The 23,006-nt window shown below is 45.3% G+C and overlaps 1 protein-coding gene across 1 annotated transcript in view; it reads left to right on the top strand.

The window, feature by feature from the left end:
- Positions 1-19,926, top strand: part of LOC120993269 (septin-4-like) — a 61,121-nt gene extending 41,195 nt beyond the window's left edge. Inside the window, exons 8-11 of the mRNA XM_040421818.1 lie at positions 1,397-1,493; positions 5,918-6,080; positions 16,912-17,011; positions 19,818-19,926. Of these exons, the coding sequence (XP_040277752.1) occupies positions 1,397-1,493; positions 5,918-6,080; positions 16,912-17,011; positions 19,818-19,877 (420 nt within the window). The 3' untranslated portion in view covers positions 19,878-19,926. The remainder of the gene's footprint in view (positions 1-1,396; positions 1,494-5,917; positions 6,081-16,911; positions 17,012-19,817) is intronic.
- The last annotated feature ends 3,080 nt before the right edge of the window (positions 19,927-23,006 follow it).

Raw genomic sequence — 23,006 nt, 5'->3', positions numbered from 1 at the left:
TCCAAGTAAAGAGCTCAGCAATGAGCAATGATTAAAGTTAAAGTAGTTACTGATTAGTTTATAAATATACTGCTGTGAGCGTCGGGGAGGGGGATCTGGGATGGCACTGTAGGGGGATCTGTGGATGGCAGTGCCATCCACAGATCCCCCTACAGTGCCATCCACAGATCCCCCCCTCCCCTAAACAGTGCCATCCACAGATCCCCCCCTAAACAGTGCCATCCACAGATCCCCCCTCCCCATCATGGCACTGTTTAGGGGAGGGGGGATCTGTGGATGGCACTGTTTAGGGGGGATCTGTGGATGGCACTGTTTAGGGGGGATCTGTGGATGGCACTGTTTAGGGGGGAATCTGTGGATGGCACTGTTTAGGGGGGAGATCTGTGGATGGCTATTTGCCTCCATGTCTATTTTGCTTGGGGCCCCCAAATTCCTTCAAACGGCCCTGACTGTAGTGCAGCAGCGGCATGAAGCGCACGGCGTCATAGCAACCAATGACGCCGTGCGCTCCTGCTCTGAACACGAATCCAGCCCGGCATACCACGGACCGCTCTCGGCCGCGGAACACTGCCGTGTGCATTCGGCCTAATAGTGGTTGTTTTAGTAGGAAGACCATGTATTTCTGCAAGCCCCATTCAGATGAATGGGACTGGTTTTCAGTTGCAGATATTTTCTGCAACTAAAAGAATGGGCCCCTGAAAGTGAAAAAGAGTGCAACATGCGTGCATGGGGAGCTCTCCATTAATTTCTATGGGAGTTCCAAAAATAGCCCATAGAAATTAATGTAGAGTGCACCGTGCAAATGCAGCCACTTCTCCATTCATTTCTATGGGACTGCAGGAAAAAGCTGAGCCACTGCTCAGCTACCTTTGGAACTCCCATAGAAATGAATAGACAGTAGACTTGCATGCGTGGCTACCCTCCATTCACTTCAGGGGCCCCGTTCTGGAGATAGGAATAGGTCACAGATTTTCCTGCAGATTTTTCAGCCAAAGCCAGAAGTGGATCCAGCATGAAAAAAAACATTCCTTCCTTTACATTTTCCATTGCTTTCTAATTCACTTATGGCTTTAGCTGGAAAACCTGCACGAAAACATGTCTCCAAAATTCCTCCAAAAAACTAGTGGTATGCTACCAATATCCCCTTTAAAGTTTCAATTTGTAAATGAATAGGGTGGCGCTATACCCCTTTGTTTCTAATTGGCTCTGCTCGGATAGTGGGATGTGCAGTGTATGGTTGCAAAGAAATCAGATTTATAAAGACAGGGCTTAAAGAATAGTAAGACATTTGTATCCAAAACCCAGTTACCTGTAGAGAATGGAAAATTGGGGTACACAGTATAGATTCAAAGAATAACCCTAACAAAATGTACCTGTCTTTTCATTTTCATTACAGAAAAGCATCCCTTTTGCTGTGATCGGTTCCAATACCATTGTGGAGGTGAATGGGAAACGTGTTAGGGGCCGTCTGTATCCTTGGGGAGTTGTAGAAGGTAAGGGTCATCTCTAAAGCTTATGATCCAAAGTGGTATGAAAAGTTTTGAGTGGTATGAAAGAAATGCTCACATTAAGGCTTCATTCACATGAACAGTCCACATGGACACCATCTATCACTGCATACACCAAAAGCAATATTGGATCCTATAAGAGGAAAGCAGAGAAATCTTGTCCCAAAGAAAAGCTTTGAGAAGAATATAGCTTTTTCCCCTGAAATGATCCAGTCTCATTTCTTGCATACCACCTATAGCACTCACGTGGAACATTCATATCTCTACAGAACACTTTATCCAGATGTATAAGCTTGAGCGATTTGCTTTCTTATATATGAATAAGTTATTATGCTCAAAATCGCACAAAGGCAAATGTGCAGTGCCCTAAGGGACCACTGCAAGGGTTAATTATTGCTAATATGGCTGAATATAAGGCAAGGAAGTCATTAACTCAGTTATAGCTAGGTTGCTGGGGGCTTAAAGTGGCCCTGGAAAAAAACTAAAAGTGGCCCCAATGTTGTAGGTGGGTCCAAGTTGGCAGAAGCTGGGGAAACACAAGCAGATAGGGCCAATACAAGTTTGCAGGGTCAGTAATACCATAATGCAGCACAGAATACCATCCCACAGAACCAAATACCACAGTGCGATACAAAATACCTCCCCAGAAGCTGTCCCTCCATGGTGGCCATCAATAGCTGCCATGTTCTGTCCACCTCCTCCTCCATTTGTCTCTAATAAGGATATGGAGCAGGGGGCTTAGGTGGGCCACAACACCAAGCCAACCTTACCTTCAGCATACTGCCTAGATTTCCTCTAATAATGACCCCTATGGCATCGGCCCACTAGGAAAATTCCCTGTAGGGTCTATGGCCAGTCTGTCCCTGGTGATGTGCTGGTCACAGAAAGAAAAAAAAAAGAAATAGAAAAAAGTGATTGGCACTGCTAGATTGCGGATCAGCCAAATGTGTGCATGGGTGCTGACTAGTGTATGTGTAATTCAATAGCTTCGGTGGTGCTATAACGAAACCAAGTCCATATATAATGTCCAAACAAAGAAAATAATCATGGCACTCACAAGCATAAAATCATCTTCCAGCTGTTTTGTGCTGATCAGTGCTTCCTCAAGGCCCGCATATGTGCACAGCCAGGTCATTATGTGGGATTTGAGGAAGCGCTGATCAGCACGAAACAGCTGTCATCTGGGCGCCCCGCGTCCGACTACTCTGTTTGCTTTTAATGAAGAAATAAAGGAAGATGATTTTATGCTGGGGAGTGCCATGATTATTTTCTTTGTTTGGACATGTGCTGGTCACAGCTCTGTTTGGTTAGTGTTAGACTAGATTAGACTTCAGTCTGGCTCCGACTATGGATAAAGCTACAGCTTGTGAACCTTTCAGAAGCTGATTGCAAGGAAAGAGATTTTTTTCTCTGAAAAAACCCTCCACCATTCCTGTGGAGTGAGATGTCAGAGCAAAAGCAATTGTGCTAGGAGAAACCTTCAAGGAAAGCCAACAGGCTTCTGCAGGCTGTTTAGGATAACGAGAGAGTGTGCATGATATCTGAGATAATGCTTGTTTATGGGTATATTGTTTCAGCGCTCACCCCACATATAACAGATTGTCTGTTTGAAGACCTGCACCCTGTTCTGGGAGCTGCAGTACTGATTGTGAGAGTTTTGCACAACTGTGCTCAATTTGTGAAGATTGCAAAGTGTTTAGAAAGAGACCCAGGGGCTACTACTAGCATCAGTGTGGCTTCCTATACACAGCCATTGGGAAAAAGCAAGTGTAACACCCCGGAGTGGTGTTACCACTCCTACACCCTGCTACTGTCTCTAATGGCCTAACATAAATGTCATCTTTGTATTTCTGTCCAGGTCCTCTACATTGTGCAATGCTATGATTGTTATGCAACTGTTTGTACATGTAACGTGCCTGGTTCACTAGCAGGTGGCAGCATATATGGCAGAACTATACTTAGAAAGAATGGAACTCACCATTCCATTCTCCCCCCTCTGGGCAGATGTGGGCCAGTCCTGATTCCTTCCACTAGGGAGGGGCAGCAGTTTCCAGGGTAGCCTAGTCTAGTCTGGACAGAAGAGAAGTAAGGGGGCGCACGCTCATGCGTGCCTATGTCATCCAGAGCAGCCTAGGCTTTGCTGACCATGGAAGCAGATGTCTGGAAGCCATAAGGACCAGAGGAAATTATTCTTCGGTCACCATAAGAGAAATAAGCAAGAGGAATAGTTCATTGGCTGAAGATAAGTGATTTACTGAGTGTCAGCAGGGGAATAACAGCCCAAGGCACCCCAATAAAATGTACCAGAACAGACCTAAAGTACAGAAACCAGACTTAAGAAGAGATTAGTGCAGCACAGAGCAAGAAAGCAAACTATTAAGCACGCCTGTCAGTACAGCAGACAAAGAAAGAAAGTAAAGCTATTAAGTTTGCCTGCCAGTTTATGCCAAAGCCTGCTGGAACCAAGACAATGTCTGCTAATTGTTTGGATGAAATTTTATTCAAGTAAAGCTGCCGTTGAATTTCATAACAAGGTTTGGACTCAAGTTATTTTTCCTTCATCCCTCAATTACTCCCCTTTTTAATGCTACGGAGCCAAAGCCTGGGGTCCCACTGTATCCAGCTAGGAGCACCGTGACACATAAAGAGACATATAGGCCGCACTACACTCGGCATTTCCAACTAAACCTGGGACGCGAAAAGACCCTGGGGGGAGGCGCGTTACACAAGCTGTGTGAAATACCTCAGAATCGCATCACTGATCATCCGCAGTAAAAATGACTGTTCTTTGTCATCATTAAACTGGACTTCTCCTTCCTTGCACCCTGCCTAAACTATCCACCATCAATTGCACCCCATCTACCATCAGTTAGGAGCCCCAGTAACAGTTTGTGCCCCAAGGTAAGAAAGTGTGCACTCTCTATTCACGGCATGGCCCAGGGAGTGCAGAGTGTAGATTGTGACCATATGACTATGACCCCCATCATAGTCACTACCACTCCTATCTTTCTCGCCTCCCCTTTGGGTCGCTGCACATGGCAGGATGCCAATGAGAGGTAAGTAGAATAGGTAGCTGCTGTGGCACAGCTGGCTGAGGATGCTCTGTCTGAATGGCTAATAATGCTGTAGGAAATGAGGAAAGTGCTAAGTAATTCCCTGGTCAATTAACTTGTTTGTCCATTACACATGCTGAGGGTCTGGGATTGGCTGTCCATATACTGAATACCCTGGCACTCTGTATCCCTACAGTACTCTATATTAAGCAGATCAATGCAGCTAAAGGCTTCTAGGATATAATACCTCCTAAATACAGCATCTAATGGGCCATTATCATATGAATCTGAAAACATATGGAAGTACATTATGGTCCAATGTTTCTTCATATTCCTTAAAAGTTGACTCTGTCCAATCCTGAACAACTCCTTCAAGCCTACGGGAAGAAATCACAGAAGAAAGTGAGAAAACATCTGAAAGCCAAACTACCCCCAGTACTAACGAAATGCCAACCCCAATAGCCAAGAGGGCAACTGAGTATCCAGACTTTTTTAGTTCTCTGGAAAAGACTACTGCTCTTTTAGTGGCCAATGTGATATTCATGGTGTATACCATTGTATCACTGAACGGATTTGACTTAGGGTTACTCATAATAGTCCCCCCTGGCCTTCATCCTTTCACCCCTAGACAGTGATCTGGCCTCTATCTTTTAGAGTAACCTTTGTTCAGTGACAGCTGACCCAGGTGGGTCCAGAGACACTAGTGAATGGCACCAAAGGGGACAGGCAAAACTATACTCAGTGGAAGACCAAAGACCAGGACAGGCAGAGTTTGTTCAATCCGGTAAACAAGGGTCAGTGCAGGAAAGACAGAGACAGTAAGATAAACAGCCGGAGGACAGATCAGGCACAGAAGATCAGATGGCATTTAACACACCTTTGTAGGTACTAGGCAAGCTATTTTTGCTCAGGCACCCTTCTATAGGTGAAGGGGCCATAATTGCAAAAGACGGATAAAGTCCTTTAGGAGCAGGAGAGAACACGTACATGCCTGAAAGTAGTGAAGGCAGGAAGCAAGCTAAAACTGCTTTGCTGGCTGTGCCCACTGAGAGGTAACAAGAAGGTGCCTACGGGCACATACTGCCAGAACCAAATGGCGGCAGAACATATAAGCATCCCAGTGGCCGTGTCCTTAGGGAACAGGAAGATTCAGACAGGGAGGGTCACCAGCACTACACCTGGTTGTTTTTGCAGCTTTTATGGGGATCTGCTACGGGCTGATTTGCAGGTGCCTATACTTGGTGTCTCTATCAGTCATAATCATCTTATTCGCCAGTTGTGCAACCAAAGCTTCTATTCTGTAAATTCATCTTCTTACATAAGCTGCCCATTTAAATACTTCAATCTTTTTCCTAGTGGAAAATGAGCATCACTGTGACTTTGTCAAGTTGCGCACAATGCTGATCCGTACACACATGCAAGACCTTAAGGATGTGACAAGAGAAACCCACTATGAAAACTACCGGGCACAGTGCATCCAGAGCTTGACACAACGGGTGGTGAGGGAACGCAATCGCAAGTAAGTGCATGTAACATTAATTATATCCATGTAACTCCATTGACAGGCCCTCCTTTAATAGAATATTATGTATATTAGCTTTTGCTGCCCTCTGCTGGAATAGAGGCCTACTTTGCAGAGGTTTACAGTATATCTATAGACTACCATATGGATGCTGTCATAGTACTGAATATTTGCTAATGTTACCACAGGACTGTTGTGGTATCTAAATTAGATACTGTGAATTCTATTCCAAAAGGATGATTATATTTAGGGAAAGCTCTTTGAGATGACCACTCAAAATTGCATTGCAAAATAGTCTAGGGATGGTCTTCTCAAGGAAGAATGGCTGTAGGCATAATACATGGTGGAACTAAAAAGCTGTCACAGGAAATCTAGCCTGAATAAAGGGGCGGTCTTCTCAAAGATGTGGTATTTTGGAGAGGTTTCAGTATATACAAATGGTTGTATGTTCCCATTTATAAACTATACTGAAAGGAAACCGAGAGCTGGGCCCACAGGTACAGAGGCTACACGATGCCACACAGACACAGACAACGGTTCTTTCCCAGCAGTTGAGTTTACTGAACAATATAGTGAACAAGAAGCTAAGAATATATAAAACAGATTGGTACACAGAAAATAAGCGTGATGTTTTCCCAAAAGTCCAATAAGCAGCCTAGCTTCACTTGTATGTTCCTGGACGAGTTCCTCGTTGGGGTACACCCTAAGTATTGCGTAATACTATTTGTAATCCACAGGTAAATGTTTGTCTCTTTAAATCAGACTTCCCTGATTGTAATCCACAGGTAAATTATGTATTTCCCTTAGGGCTTTGCATTAGCTTGCAGCCCGTTGTAGGAGGGTTCAGGGGATGATTGTGGATGATAAATATGTGTCACCGAGGTTCCGTGCCTCGGTGAAGTAAGAGCCGGTTTCATGTGTTAGCAGTAGTTGCTGTTTGACACGTTACTATTTAGTATGGCTGTTATAGCTGATTCGGGACAGCTCTTACTGGGAGTAGTCAAAGTGCTGGGTGGGTGACTACTCCCCACGTTCTAGGCCGGGTCTTGGTTTTGGGCTATAAAACACAGGCAACACTGTCAGGTGAGGTGGATTACTCCTCTCCGGCAGTGGAGCTCTGTCAGTCTCTGTGTCGGGAACTGGGAGTTTGGGCCTGGATTAAGGCCTGCTACCTTGTTGGTGTGAAAGTAGGTGGATTCTGCTTTGTCCAAGGACTTCTTCTTTGCTGCATGGTGTGAATGAACACCAGAATCACAAGGTGACTGTTTTCCTTGAAACAGACTTTTTGTTTTTTCATTTACTTAATGTGTGAATAAACACTGAACTGTAATTCAAAGACTTTGTTGTTGCCTCTATAATGCATCCGCTAACCTGCCTACCAGAGCGAATCCCCACTATTGGTGGAGGATGCGGAAAAGCCCCAATTTTTTTTTCTTTTTCCGTGCACGGTTGTATGTCTTACATCAAACTAGCGAGATTAAAACCCGTGGCCCTTGACAAAATGGAAGCTGTCGTGAAAGCCCTCATGGTGGCTAACTTGCAACAGCGGGAGGCTAATAAGCAGCAGCAGGAAACCAACCAGCTGCTGTTGCAGCATGTGATGGCTTTACAAGCGGCAGGAGCATCTCAGACCGTCCACTATGCCCGAAAAGCGGTCCGTGAAGCGATCCCTAAGATGACCCCCTCGGACAACGTCGAGAGAGACCTATCTGGCTGTGTTCGAAAAGGTGGCCGTGAGGGAGAAGCTACCCCGAGATCAATGGGCTGAGGTCGTCGCTCCGTTCCTGGCATCCGGACCCAGCAGGTGATTTTCGACTTACCTGATGATCAAGCGGCCGATTACACGACAGTAAAGGGTGAGATTCTGGCAAGACTGGGGGTGAATGTGTTGGTCTGGGCCCAGCGGGTGCATCAGTGGGAGTTTAACCCGGCTGAACCCGCGAGACCTCAGTTTTATGATCTGTTACACCGGTTGCAAAAATGGCTGCAGTCTGACGTGCTGAGTTCTACTGCTGGACCGTCTGTTGGCTGATGTATTTTGGAGGGCTTTGCCGTACCCTTTTCAGTACTGGATCGGCCAGGTGTCTTCTGGTAATGCCCTTGAGATGGTCAACCTGGTGGAGCGCTATGAGATAGTAGACCTGGTGGAGCGCTATGAGGCTACCAGGAATCTACAGGGAGGTTCTTTTGGGAGGGGGGCAGTCAAACCCCAGAAATCTCCACCCCAGACCTGGTGGCTGGTGCCAGCAAAAACGTCTCGGGATGTACCCCCGCCAGACCCAGCTCCGATGGTCTGCTGGCGGTGTCAGGAGCCTGGCCACATAAGGGCCAACTGTCACCATCGGGGTGAACCCATGGATACTAACTATGGCTACCGCCACTCATTATCTGCAAGAAAGCTGTGTGCAACAGGTACCCCCGGGACTATAGACAATAGCCACCTGTGCCATGTGGAAGTGGGAGACACTCTGGCGGTGACTCTGCTGGATTCAGGGAGTCTGGTGTCCCTGGTAAGAGCTGCCCTGGTGCTGCCCACCGAGTATACTGGTCGAAAAGTCAGGGTTGTGTGGATCCATGGAGACTTAAAGGACTATCCCACCGCCCGGTTGTCTCTGTCCACGGTGGCTGGCAGGTGGACTCATGAGGTGGCCGTCACCACCAATTTACATTATGAACTTATAATTGGGAGAGACTTCCCGGCACTGTGGCCTTATACAAAAGTTACCGATACCTGTAAGATAGGTGTAACCCCAGTAGAGTGGCCTTGCTCATGGGGGAAACCGGAACCCTAGGAACCTGAGACAGAAGGGCCAGCGGTAGGGGTGGCCGCCACTGCGGTGGAACAGGGGAAGACAACCCCGCTAAGTGTAATGGTTTCCCCGTTTTGTGGTTCATCAGAAGATGCTGTATCGGTTAAACCAACCACAAGGTGAGCATATTGAACAGCTGGTTGTACCCAAGGCGTATCACAAGCTCGTGTTGTAGCTAGCCCACCAACATGTTCTTGGGGGACACCTGGGATGGCAGAAAATGCAGGAATGGATTCTACAGTGGTTTTACTGGCCCAGTGTGGTCAGAGAGGTGGAAGAATATTGTAAGTCTTGCCCAACCTGCCAGATAACAAGCCCCCAGGCACATTTCCGTAGTCCCCTGGTACCTCTCCCGATTATCGAGGTTCCGATGGATCTCATAGGCCCAATACCAAAGTCCGCTAGAGGGCACCAACACATCTTGGTCGTCCTAGACTATGCCACTCGGTACCCGAAGGCAGTGCCCCTGCGACATACATCAGCCAAACTCATAGTTAAGGAGTTAATGGAAATGTTTTCCCGAGTGGGACTACCTAAAGAGGTTCTGACCGACCAGTGGACCCCTTTTATGTCAAAGGTCATGAGGGAACTCTGTAAGTTACTGCATATAAAACAGCTACGGATGTCTGTTTATCATCCGCAAACGGACAGCCTGGTAGAGAGGTTTAATCAAACATTAAAAAACATGTTAAAAAGAGTGGTGTCTAAGGATGGGAGGGATTGGGACCTTCTTCTGCCCTATGTCATGTTTGCATTGCGAGAGGTGCCCCAGGCCACTACTGGGTTCTTGCCCTTCGAACTGCTATATGGCCGACATCCTCGCGGTCTGTTGGACATAGCCAAAGAGGCGTGGGAACAACAACCCACACTGTATAAAAGTGTAATTGAATATGTCACTCAGATGCAAGAGCGGATGGAGACAGTGTTGCCGCTTGTTAGGGAACATATGGAGGCAGCCCAGCGAGGCCAGAGTAGGGTCTATATTCGGCAGGCTCAGGTCCGGATCTTTAACCCGGGAGATCAAGTTTTGTTTCTGGTACCGACGGTGGACAGTAAGTTCCTGGCTAGGTGGTAGGGACCCTACGAAGTACTCAAAAAAGTTGGTGAGGTAAACTACAAGGTACACCAGCCAGGACGGCGAAAGCCGGAGCAGGTGTACCATGTGAATTTACTTAAGCCTTGGAAAGATAGGGAGACCAGTACGGACGACAGCCCGCTGCCGAGTTTTCTAGGGGAAGAGTTTTCAGCCCCACGGTCTGATACAAGGAAAGCAGTTGCCACAATGATGATTGCTGACAGCCTTTCCTTTAACCACCTCAGCTCCCCTAGATTAAACACCATTAATGACCAGGCCACTTTTTACACTTCTGCACTACACTACTTTCACGGTTTATTGCTCGGTCATGCAACTTACCACCCAAATGAATTTTACCTCCTTTTCTTCTCACTAATAGAGCTTTCATTTGGTGGTATTTCATTGCTGCTGACATTTTTACTTTTTTTGTTATTAATCGAAATTTAACGAAATTTTTTTAAAAAAATGACATTTTTCACTTTCAGTTGTAAATTTTTTTTTAAAAAACTACATCCATATATAAATTTTTCTCTAAATTTATTGTTCTACATGTCTGATAAAAAAAAAAATGTTTGGGTAAAAAAAAAAATGGTTTGGGTAAAAAGTTATAGCGTTTACAAACTATGGTACGAAAATGTGAATTTCCGCTTTTTGAAGCAGCTCTGACTTTTTGAGCACCTGTCATGTTTCCTGAGGTTCTACAATGCCCAGACAGTAGAAAACCCCCACAAATAACCCCATTTCGGAAAGTAGACACCCTAAGGTATTCAATGATGGGCATAGTGAGTTCATAGAACTTTTTATTTTTTGTCACAAGTTAGCGGAAAATGATGATTTTTTTTTTTCCATACAAAGTCTCATATTCCACTAACTTGTGACAAAAAAATTTAAACTTCCATGAACTCACTATGCCCATCACAAAATACCTTGGGGTGTCTTCTTTCCAAAATGGGGTCACTTGTGGGGTAGTTATACTGCCCTGGCATTTTAGGGGCCCTAATGTGTGGGAAGTAGTTTGAAATCAAAATGTGTAAAAAATGCCCTGTGAAATCCTAAAGGTGCTCTTTGGAATGTGGGCCCATTTGCCCACCTAGGCTGCAAAAAAGTGTCACACATGTGGTATTGCCGTACTCAGGAGAAGTAGGGCAATGTGTTTTGGGGTGTCTTTTTACATATACCCATGCTGGGTGAGAGAAATATCTCGGCAAAAGACAACTTTTCCCATTTTTTTATACAAAGTTGGCATTTGACCAAGATATTTATCTCACCCAGCATGGGTATATGTAAAATGACACCCCAAAACACATTCCCCAACTTCTCCTGAGTACGGCGATACCACATGTGTGACACTTTTTTGCAGCCTAGATGCGCAAAGGGGCCCAAATTCCTTTTAGGAGGGCATTTTTAGACATTTGGATTCCAGACTTCTTCTCACGCTTTAGGGCCCCTAAAATGCCAGGGCGGTATAAATACCCCACATGTGACCCCATTTTGGAAAGAAGACACCCCAAGGTATTCAATGAGGGGCATGGCTAGTTCATAGAAAAAAAAATTTTGGGCACAAGTTAGCGGAAATTGTTTTTTTTTTTTTTTTCTCACAAAGTCTCCCTTTCCGCTAACTTGGGACAAAAATTTCAATCTTTCATGGATTCAATATGCCCCTCAGCGAATACCTTGGGGTGTCTTCTTTCCAAAATGGGGTCATTTGTGGGGTGTTTGTACTGCCCTGGCATTTGAGGGTCTCCGCAATCATTACATGTATGGCCAGCATTAGGAGTTTCTGCTATTCTCCTTATATTGAGCATACGGGTAATGAGATTTTTTTTTTCCGTTCAGCCTCTGGGCTGAAAGAAAAAATGAACGGCACAGATTTCTTCATTCGCATCGATCAATGTGGATGAAAAAATCTCTGCCAAGAAAAAAAAAGGAGGGGAAAGGCGTCTGCCAGGACATAGGAGCTCCGCCCAACATCCAAACCCACTTAGCCCATATGCCCTGGCAAACCAGATTTCTCCATTCACATCAATCGATGTGAATGAATAAATCATTGCCGGGATTTTTAATTTTTTTTTATATACAAAGTGTTTGCCAAAGCATATGAACACCGCCTCTCCTTCAGCTCATAAGCCTCGGCAAACGTATCTTTTACTGCAGAGGAGAAATCTCGTCTTGCAGCGCCGCATACACCGACTTTTGTGTAATCTGACAGCAGCGCAATGCTTCTGTCAGAATGCACATCAGTGCTGCAGCTAGTCGATCGGTTGGTCCACCTGGAAGGTAAAAAAAAAAAAAAAAAAAGAAAAAACCAGGCCGCAACGCAATAAATTTATTAACTTTATAATAACATTTGAACGGAACATATAAACTTTATTAAACTTTTTGAACAGAACGTTAACTTTTTCGCTTAATGGTGATTTTTATTTTTTTTTACCTTTATAGGACAAACCTCTCCTTCCCCATGGGACAATGTGCAAAGCGCAAATCGCCCAAAGATGTGGCGAAGTACATTATGCACTTTGTCCCAGGTGAAAGGAGAGGTTTGCAGCAGCTGTGAGTGAAAGGGCCCTAATAGCCCTGTGTGCCTGTCCTGTGAGATGCAATCCCTATGCTAAGTGTACCTGTGTGTGGTACTTCCGGACACACTCCCCTAAGCATAGGGCAGGGTGGTCAGGGCAGTCAGGACAGAAATAGCGGGCTTCACGCCTTATTCCACTCCTGCTACAGACACGACATCTTTTTCGGGGTGACGGTTGGGTTGAGGTACCAGCAACGACATTGGGGAAATGTCGCTCGTGAAGACGGCTCACTACACTGGTGGATGGGGCCACGGAACCTCCTGGATACAGGAGGTTCTCGATGATCTCTTCCTGAAATTTGAGGAAGGATCCTGTTCTCCCAGCCTTACTGTAGAGAACAAATCTATTATATGCAGCCAATTGAATCAAATATACAGACACCTTCTTATACCAGCGTCTGGTGCGTCGGGAAACTAAATAAGGAGCCAACATCTGGTCATTGAAGTCCACCCCACCCATGAGCGAATTATAGTCGTGGACTGAGAGGGGCTTTTCAATGACACTGGTTGCCCGTTCTATTTGTATTGTCGTGTCTGCGTGAATGGAGGAGAGCATGTAAACGTCACGCTTGTCTCTCCATTTCACCGCGAGCAGTTCTTCGTTACACAAGGCAGCCCTCTCCCCCCTTGCAAGACGGGTGGTAACGAGCCGTTGGGGGAAGCCCCGGACGGCTAGGTCTCGCGGTGCCACAGCAGCCAATCTGTTCTAGGAACAAATACCTGAAGAGGGGCACACTTGTGTAAAAATTGTCCACATAAAGATGGTACCCCTTGCCAAATAAGGGTGACACCAAGTCCCAGACTGTCTTCCCACCTCTCCCCAGGTAGTCAGGGCAACCGACCGGCTCCAGGGTCTGATCTTTACCCTCATAGATCCGAAATTTGTGGGTATAGCCTGTGGCCCTTTCACAGAGCTTATACAATTTGACCCCATACCGGGCGCGCTTGCTTGGGATGTATTGTTTGAAGCCAAGGCGCCCGGTCAAATGTATAAGGGACTCGTCTACGCAGATGTTTTGCTCAGGGGTATACATATCTGCAAATTTGTTGTTGAAGTGGTCTATGAGGGGCCGAATTTTGTGGAGCCGGTCAAAAGCTGGGTGGCCTCTGGGACGAGAGGTGCTGTTGTCGCTAAAGTGCAGGAAACGCAGGATGGTCTCAAATCGTGTCCTGGACATAGCAGCAGAGAACATGGGCATGTGATGAATTGGGTTCGTGGACCAATTTGACCGCAATTCATGCTTTTTGGTTAGACCCATGTTGAGGAGAAGGCCCAGAAAAATTTTAATTTCGGAAACTTGGACTGGTTTCCACCGGAAAGACTGGGCATAAAAGCTTCCCGGGATGGCGGCTATAAATTGAGTGGCATACCGATTTGTTTCTGCCACGACTAAGTCCAAGAGCTCCGCAGTCAAGAACAGCTCAAAAAATCCCAGTGCCGAACCGAGCTGAGCTGTCTCAACCCGAACTCCAGACTGGGCGGTGAAAGGGGGAACTACAGGTGCGGCTGAAGTTGGGGACTGACAATCAGGGTTTGCCAGCACCTCTAGGACTCTACAGGCCTGTCTGTGCGGTGGCTGCGACGGGGTAACTATTGCACGTGCCACTGTACCAGCTTCAACTGCCCTTCTGGTGCTCGCCATTTCACCATGTTGTACGGCAGTGCTGGTACTAGGTCCAGGATGGGCTGCGCTGCTGGTGTATGCCTCACCACGTAATCCGACAGCGCCAGCCCCACTCTGCTGCCCTTGAAGCGGATCCTGCGCAACCTGTGGTCTAGCAACACGGGGCCGGGTACGCCTGGTGCTATCAGGGACCTCAACCTCCTCGTCCGAACTTTGGGTCAGACTGCCACTGCTTTCTACAGGTTCATATTCTGACCCGCTGGATTCAACAGATGAGGGTTCCCATTCCTCATCCGACTGCCTGTAGGCCTGTAGGCCTCTTCAGAAGAATACCCCCTGTTTGACATTTGGACTACAAAATTTAGGGGGTATTCCCTGAGACTACCCAAGAAAAAAAGCAAGCCTGTCTTACAAATGGGAGGCTAGCGAAGTACCGGAGGCCGCTGTGATTGATAAAAAATATCAAAACTGATTTTTTTATCGCCGCAGCGCTTGTAAAGTGATTGTGGAGGCTGCCAAAGAGAAAACCGCCTTTATCACACCAGAGGGGCTAAACCAATATAAGGTGTTACCCTTTGGTCTTCATAGCGCCCCTGCCGCTTTTCAATGGCTCATGGACATTGTGCTGCATCCACATCCTCGGTACACTTCGGCTTACCTGGACGATATTGTCATTCACAGTACCAACTGGGAAAGTCACCTACCAAAAGTACAGGCTGTAGTGGACTCCCTTCGAAAGGCTGGATTAACAACTAACCCCAAAAAATGTGCAATAGGGTTAGAGGAGACGAAATACCTGGGGTATGTCATTGGGCGCGGAGTCCTCAATCCCCAAGTGAACAAAATAGAGGCGATACGGAATTGGCCCCGACCTGTCACTACTAGGCAAGTAAAGTTGTTCCTGGGAATGGTGGGATATGAGGTTTGTCCCCCACTTTGCTACGGTGGCCGCACCATTGACAGGGCTCTTGAAGGGACGCAAGTCAGTGATGGTCCACTGGGAGGATCAGGCGGAAGAGGCTTTCTCCCCTTTGAAGTCGGCCCTGTGTGGGTCCCCGGTTTTGGTGATGCCCGTCTTCATAAGGGAGTTTATAGTACAGACTGATGCCTCCGAAGTAGGCCTCGGTGCTGTACAGTCTCAGGAAGTCAACGGGGAGGAGTATCTCATTGTCTTCCTCGGCCGTAAGCTCACCCCAGCCGAGACCAGGTACCGTATAGTGGAGAGAGAGTGCCTGGCTATCAAGTCGGCACTAGAGTCTCTCCGCTATTATTTGTTGAGGAGAAAGTTCTGCCTGGTGACTGATTTACTCTCTTCTTAAATGGATGAGCCAGGCCAAGGACAGAAATGCCCGGGTTACCCGATGGTTTCTCTCCCTGCTAAATTTTTAATTTTCGGTGGAACACAGGGCAGGCCGGTTGCAAGGAAACGCGGATGCCCTGTCCCGGGTATACAGTTTGACGTGTTTTCACCCCCTCAGGGTTGAACAAAGTGGGGAGGTATGTAGGAGGGTTCAAGGGATGATCGTGGACCATAGATATGTGTCACCGAGGTTCCTGGCCTCGGTGAAGTAAGAGCCGGTTTCATGTGTTAGCAGTAGTTGCTGTTTAACGCGTTACTATTTAGTATGGCTGTTATAGCTGATTCAGGACGGCTCTTACTAGGAGTAGTCAAAGTGCTGGGTGGGTGACTACTCCCCACGTTCCAGGCCGGGTCTTGGTTTTGGGCTATAAAACACAGGGAGCACTGTCAGGTGAGGTGGATTACTCCTCTCTGGCAGTGGAGCTCTGTCAGTCTCTGTGTAGGGACCTGGGAGTTTGGTCCTGGATTAAGGCCTGCTACCTTGTTGGTGTGAAAGCAGGTGGATTCTGCTTTGTCCAAGGACATCTTCTTTGCTGCATGGCGTGAATAAACACCAGAATCACAAGGTGACTGTTTTCCTTGAAACTGACTTTTTGTTTTGTCATTTACTTAATGTGTGAATAAACATTGAACTGTTTAATTCAAAGACTTTGTTGTTGCCTCTATACTGCGTCCGCTAACCTGCCTACCAGAGCGAATCCCCACACCGTACACCGCAATGCAACTGTGTTTGGAGCGTATTTGTCTGTCCAAATGCCACTTTACCAGTGTGGAGCAATGTGACGCGGCAGAGCCGCACTTACATTTCCTTGAGCAGGTTTTTGGTGCTTTAACTTATATCCTGGTCCACTCCAGAACTGGATCCTACAGATACGACACTCCTGGGATCGTCGCTGCAAACCTCCCCTTCGTGCTGTTGCCAATCTTCACTGTGAGCCGGTCCATTCCCTTCCAGAATCTGCAGAGACGATCTCTCCTGGTCTCAAGCACAACCTTCGTCTGTCCACTTCCTGCTCCTCTCGGCCCCTTCTAGCCTTACAGGGACAGTGTGATGCAATAAGTCAATTGCTAAGTGCTGTATCAAACCTGGATATCCAGCCTGCTATCACAGTTGTAGGGGTCAAACACAGCCCATAAAATAGCTAATTACCAACTTTGCAAACAAAACATGTTATTAACATTACTTCATAGTCAGCTCCATGTAGACTGTTATCCTTTGCTGCCGTCTACTGACTAAAATGAGACATTGCAGTAATTATACAATTTTACACAGGCAGAGTAGTACATTTAAGGTCCTTTGCCCCACATCCTTACAATACAGTATCTTCACATTCCCACAACTGGTTAAGAAGTAATAATTTAGTTGCAATCTTGTGTTTACAGTAAACTGACTCGAGAAAGTGGTACAGATTTTCCAATTCCCAGCGTGCCTCCATCACCAGACCATGAGACGATGAAACTCATCCGTGAAAAGGATGAGGAGGTGAGTAGTGGACATTTTATTATAGGCTCATGAAACTAAGAATTAATTGTATTACACAGTATACTAAACTATAACCATCCCCATGGACCCTAAACATTGAAAAAACATTTCATGTGTTAGGGGTCAGAACAATTCTCAGCATGTGTTTGCTTTGGCTTGAGATGATAATAGTCCATTTTTCTTTTCTAGTAGAACATAGGGGGAAATTTATCACTGTCGCTACGCCGATTCTTAGACCTACAAAAGTTGCAGATGTTTGCACAGCTTTTGAGAACAGTGGGCAGGGCCTTGCCTGAGGATTGTTTCCTCCTGCAATTGGACAACTTTACAATAATGAACATCCGAGGCTGGCATAAATGATAACTCAAATCTATGCCAGCTCATAGGTGACACGGATTTGCTTTTCTGGCGCACACTGTCAGGACGATGTGTCAAATTTATTACGTGACCTATTACTTCAGGGCATTTTTTATTTTTTTTCATAATACCATAATGACTTCCCAAGTTCCTAAAATATAACTGTTTTAGTAAGTAATTGAACTATGAGCAGTTAAGTAATTTATTATTATTATTGGAACTGCTTCCATTCCAAGTGCTGATTGCCATTGTGACAGTAGCATAGTGGTGTTTACAGAACATAACCTGTGTTAAATTGTATTTTAAAAAAGGACCCTATTTTCTGCTGTTGGCACCTCCATGCTTCCCATCTGGACAACCCTATTAATACACTACCAGAAACTGAAAAATGTACACTTGGAAAAACTGAATTACATTGAGTTAAGATTGTTGCATGGTCAGTGATCACACAACCACGGTGGTGCACCCTCCTGCAAACTCTGATACAGCCATTCTTAGTACCAAGGCAAAACCTGGTTTCATCACTGAACACTATTGTTTGCAGTTGATGTGTAGTACTCCAGACCTGGGGGCACTACTATTGTATTCTTGATTGTTACATTTTATATATTTGTTATGTATTTTGTGTGTACCATGTAATTTTATTCAGCAAGTGAGGTATTGGTTGGCAATGGCTGGTTGTAATAGGGTTAACCACCCTGTTCCACCCCTCCTGGTAGCATGGGCTGGTCCGATTTCGTGCCAGGAGGGAGAGGTCTAGGAGAGAGGTAGTGTAGTTAGTGTAGTCCAGAGCTGTGCAAGGGGTGAGAGGGGATGAGAGAGATCCTGTCCTGATAGTGGGGTAGGTGGATAGCTCATTGAGCACCCACTCCCAAGAACTGCATCCAGGTCAGATATTCTGAGATCCCTCTCCTGCCAGAGAGTTGGGAAGTAGTTCATAGAGCACCAACTCTCAAGAATCATACTGAAGACACTTCAGTGAGGCAAGGGACTACAGCCAAGCCACCTGTCACCAAACAACCACTAGGCCAGCTGCAGCAATTCAACCTGCCACCATACCTCCGTAGCTGGTGCCAGAGAAGAATTGCACTAAAGCCTGCTGCTGTATGTATTTCAAGTTCTATGTTGTACTTAGTAAAAAGGACTTTGTTACATTTAACTCTGGCCTCATTCTTCAGTGCTTTACTTTCATGGCAACGGACCCCAGGGAGTGATAGCCTGAGATAGGACACCGTGACACTACAACACTTCATCAGGGCCACTTCCTCTCCCATCCTCTACCCCGGCTCCCGTGGGGGCTCGCTGCAGAGTTCACAGAAGAGCTAGACAGTGCCTACTGCCATCATGCATAGCGTGGAGATACACAGGACCGACATCATGATCTGGGGCGCCATTAGCCACTAAGGTCACATCCATCTGGTATTTATGGAGGGAACGTTGACCAGTCTTATTTTACTCACTTAAGCAATGCGGCATTCCAACAAGATAACGGCCACACACTGCCCACACTGCACAATGTGCTTTTAAGGGTATACAGCAACTCGCCTGGCCAGCTCGATCGCTAGATATATCCCCCATCAAAAATGTCTGGAACTGGATGGAGAGATGGATCTCCCATGCACAGCAGCCAACAACCATCTTGGCTGAATTTTAGGGGCCCAGGTGTAAGAGCTTGAAATGATCTACCACAGGAGGATATCCAGGATATCACAGCCGGTATCACGGCCCTGGGAAATGGCAGCCAGTATTAATGTGACCCTGCCTCATCATATACCCTGCTGTAGAACCCAAAATTAAAGGTGTACCATCTTGGTTGTGTGATCATTGACCAACCACCACTAGCAGTTTATAGTTTGTCAATCTCAGCTCATTTGCATTAAGTTTTCCAGTTGTTAATTTTTTGTAACATGGACATCATTAATCCATGGATCTGCGGACTCAACATTCTAATTATTACCTAATTACATAGTTAGTGCAGATGAAAATAGACATATGTCAATCAAGTTCAACTGAGGGATTGGGTGGAGATAGGAATTAAGGAACAGGGGCTGTGAACCAGAGTTCTACACATTTACATAAGAGTTAATTTTATTTAATTTTAAAAACTCATCTCTAAGCCCTTTTTTTAAAACTGGTGACTGTCCCTGCTGTGATCACCTTCTGAGGTAGGCTATTCCACAGAATATGGTAAAGAAGCCTTGTTGCCTTTGGAGAGTGAACTTTTTCTTCTCCAGATGGAGGCAATGCCCTCCTTGTCTATCCTAACATTTGTTGCTGTGCACACTCTTATCCCCCAATAAAAAACATTTTGTGGCAATAACTCTAAACTACACATGAGTTAGTATTCAGTTATTTATATACACTTACCTTTAGGTTCTTAGGATTGGACATTATTGACCAAATAATGACCAATATTTGACCAAATGTTTCTAATTTCTCTGTTTTATAGTTGCGGAGAATGCAGGAGGTCCTGCAGAAGATGCAGAAGCAGATGAAAGACTCAAATTAAAACTTTGCTGTGCCACCTCCAAACACTCATCGTAATACCTCAAATTCTCCATTTATCTCTCCTATCACCCAAAGACCAAATTCAAGATCTGATATATGAAAAGTTATTGTGCCTGTAAAGAGGAGCGTAGGCAAATAAATAGGCAAAGCAAAAAGGCCATCTATAGTATTCTTGTTCAGGTTCTTGGGAAGACAGTAAGAGTGGTATCATGGTGCAATTTGCCCCATGAAGGTGCTACTGGAGTGCATGCACACTGGTATCCCAGTACAAAACGGAGGTCTGTTGGTTCTCTATTTTACAGTGTTTAAAGTGAAGCTTCACATCTGTAGTCACTTTAAATTTTATATTAGTGAACTGCATTGTCACAAATCCATTACTTCATTCACAAGAGGGAGTGTTTCAGGTAATAAAGCCAAGCAGTCTATATTCTATGAGAAGAGAGAACAGGCATTGTTATAATGCCAGACAAGTGTTGGTGGACTGGCGCTGGGATCAGCTTGGACATGACATTGCTTTCCACACTTTTTTTGAAAAGTGGTCAGAAGCCTTGCCGCTTCTTCCTGGCTCAATCATATGTCAGAAAAAGGGGTGCAAGTGCGTCAAAAATGTGTCATATGGCTGACAAACTATTTTTTTAATTTATGTCAGACAACTGGAGTAAACAAATTAATATGATAAATCCACCCCATAAAGCTCCACACGCTATCAAAACTCCAACCTGCTAGGGGGTGCTCACTGATTTACTGTATACAGCTAATAAGGGTCCATTCACACGTCAGTATTTTGCTTTTCCAGATTTTCGGTCTGTTTTTAGCGGATCCGTGTTTTCCCCAAAAACCTTCCATATTTACCAATTGTATATCCGCATCCATTCCGTTTTTCCATAAAAAAAGTGACGGAGGAATATATGTGTTGCTAGGGTTCTAAACAATATTTTTTTTCTATTTTCTGGTAACGGATCCGCAATTGCAGATGACATATTGATGCATTCCGCATGTCATCCACATTTATGTGGACCCATTGACTACAATGGGACCACGGACCCCATTTTGCGGACAATACTAGGACAAGCTCTATTTTTTTTGTGGAACTGCATAACTGAATGGAACGGAACGACGGATGCGGACAGCACACTGAGTGCTGTCCGCATTTTTTGCGGGGCCATTGTAATGAATGGGTCCGCATTCCGTTTTGCAAATTTGCAGAACGGATGCGGATTACAAAATCCTGATGTGTGAATGGACCCTAAAACAGAGTAGGAGCTGTAAAAATCTCTGTCAACTGATTTATCCCTAGTGGCAGCTGCAGAAAAACACTGTGACCCACATTTATAAAAAAAAAAAAACTCTACTCCTGGCATAAAGTCAAAAAGTTGCTGCAATTGCTTCAAAATTTGCCTTTTTATTTTTTTTTGGGAGGGGGGGATGCTGTACTGGCCTCTTTTCAAAACATTGCGCACTACAGGGCCTAGGTGGTCAAAAACATATGCTGTAATTTACACCAGAAAACTGCAGCATGTTGTAGATTTATTCTGGCCGCCTCTCGGCGCGTTTGCCGTGCTGCGACCGGACCTCCGGACCTCCCCCATTATAGTGAATGGGGCCGGAGCGGACTTCCGATGGCACAGTGCACTAGCGGTAGCACGGATCTGGCAGGCTGTTCCGCTGCCAGAACAGCCTGCCGGAGAAGGCTACCGCTAGTGTTAAAGTAGCCTTAGGCTGCATTCACACAAGTGAGAAATGCCTGTTAAAAAATACACTGTCAGTTTTTCATAGCTATTTTGCATCAGTGTGTGCATCAGTTTTCTGGCTGTCTACCTGTTTTTAATGGCAGTGTTGCATGTGTTTTGCCTCCTTTTGTACTGCCAGTTAAAAGCGGATGCCTTTCGTTGGCTTTTTGTTAACATCCCAGCCCCTGCAGTGTCCTCAGTATACAAAATGCCCCCAACAGTGTCCCCTGGAGATCAAATGGCCCCCATAGTTCCCCCCAGTATGAATAATGCTCCCCAATAGTGCCCCCTAGTATAAATAATGCTCCTCAACGGTGCTCCCAGTATGAACAATTCCCCCAATAATGAATGGATAGTGGCCCCCAGTATGAATAATTCCCCCTTTAGTGCTTACCAGTATGAATAATGCCGCCAATGGTGGCCCCTAGTATGAATAATGTTACCAATAGTGCCCTCCATTCTGCTGGTGCTGAAAATAGGAAAAAAAAATACTTGCCTCACCACAGGCACTAGCAGGAATACTCACTCCTCACTGGAGTCAGCAGGACCTGAAGTTCCCAGTGTGATCATTAGTGTTGAGTGCGAATATTCGAATATCAAATTCTTTTATCAAATATCGGCACTTCGCTAATTCACGAATATTTCGAATATAGTGCTATAAATTTGATATTTCGAATATTCTTTTTTATTTTTTAATTTTTTTATTGTTATATTTTTTTCTTTTCCACTTCCCAAAAGTAGTTCTTACCTGTCCTTAGGATTCCTGGCCTTCTGGCTGCTCCAGTCAGTGCCCGTTGCCGCTTCTGACGACTTCCGTGCTCATGGAGCGTCCCCATCACCATGGGAACGTCTCCATACTAGAATGTACTGTCGGATTTGAGAATTACGTTGAAATCGCAATTCGATTATCATAACTTGAATTAATCGAATTGCGATTTCAACTTAGCACTGCTATATTCCATATTCGTTAACTTCGTTAATTCTAGCAAGCAGACCCATTAGAAACACACCTCTAAGTTGAAATCGCAATTCGATTAATATAACTTGAATTAATCGCATTGCGATTTCAACTTAGACCTGGTTTACTATGGTTGGCTTGGTAGAATTAGCGAATATGACAAATGTATTCGTCATATTCCTTAAAACGAAGATAACAAAGTATTCTCCATCTTCGTTTTAGCTCCATATTTGTCAATTCCATATTATAATTATTCTATTTATAAAAAAAAAAAGGAATATAATCGCATAGCGAATTAAACTTAGCTGTCTCTATAGTCAACTTTCCTATTTGATTGCTAGAATTAGCAAAGTTGACGAATAGGCAGCTAAAAACGAAGATGGAGAATACTTCGTTATCTTCGTTTTGAGGAATATGACGAATACATTCGTCATATTCGTCA

This window comes from Bufo bufo, chromosome 3 (genome assembly GCF_905171765.1).
Source record: "Bufo bufo chromosome 3, aBufBuf1.1, whole genome shotgun sequence".
Classification (NCBI taxonomy): domain Eukaryota; kingdom Metazoa; phylum Chordata; class Amphibia; order Anura; family Bufonidae; genus Bufo; species Bufo bufo.
This window is presented reverse-complemented; position numbering and strand designations above follow the sequence as displayed.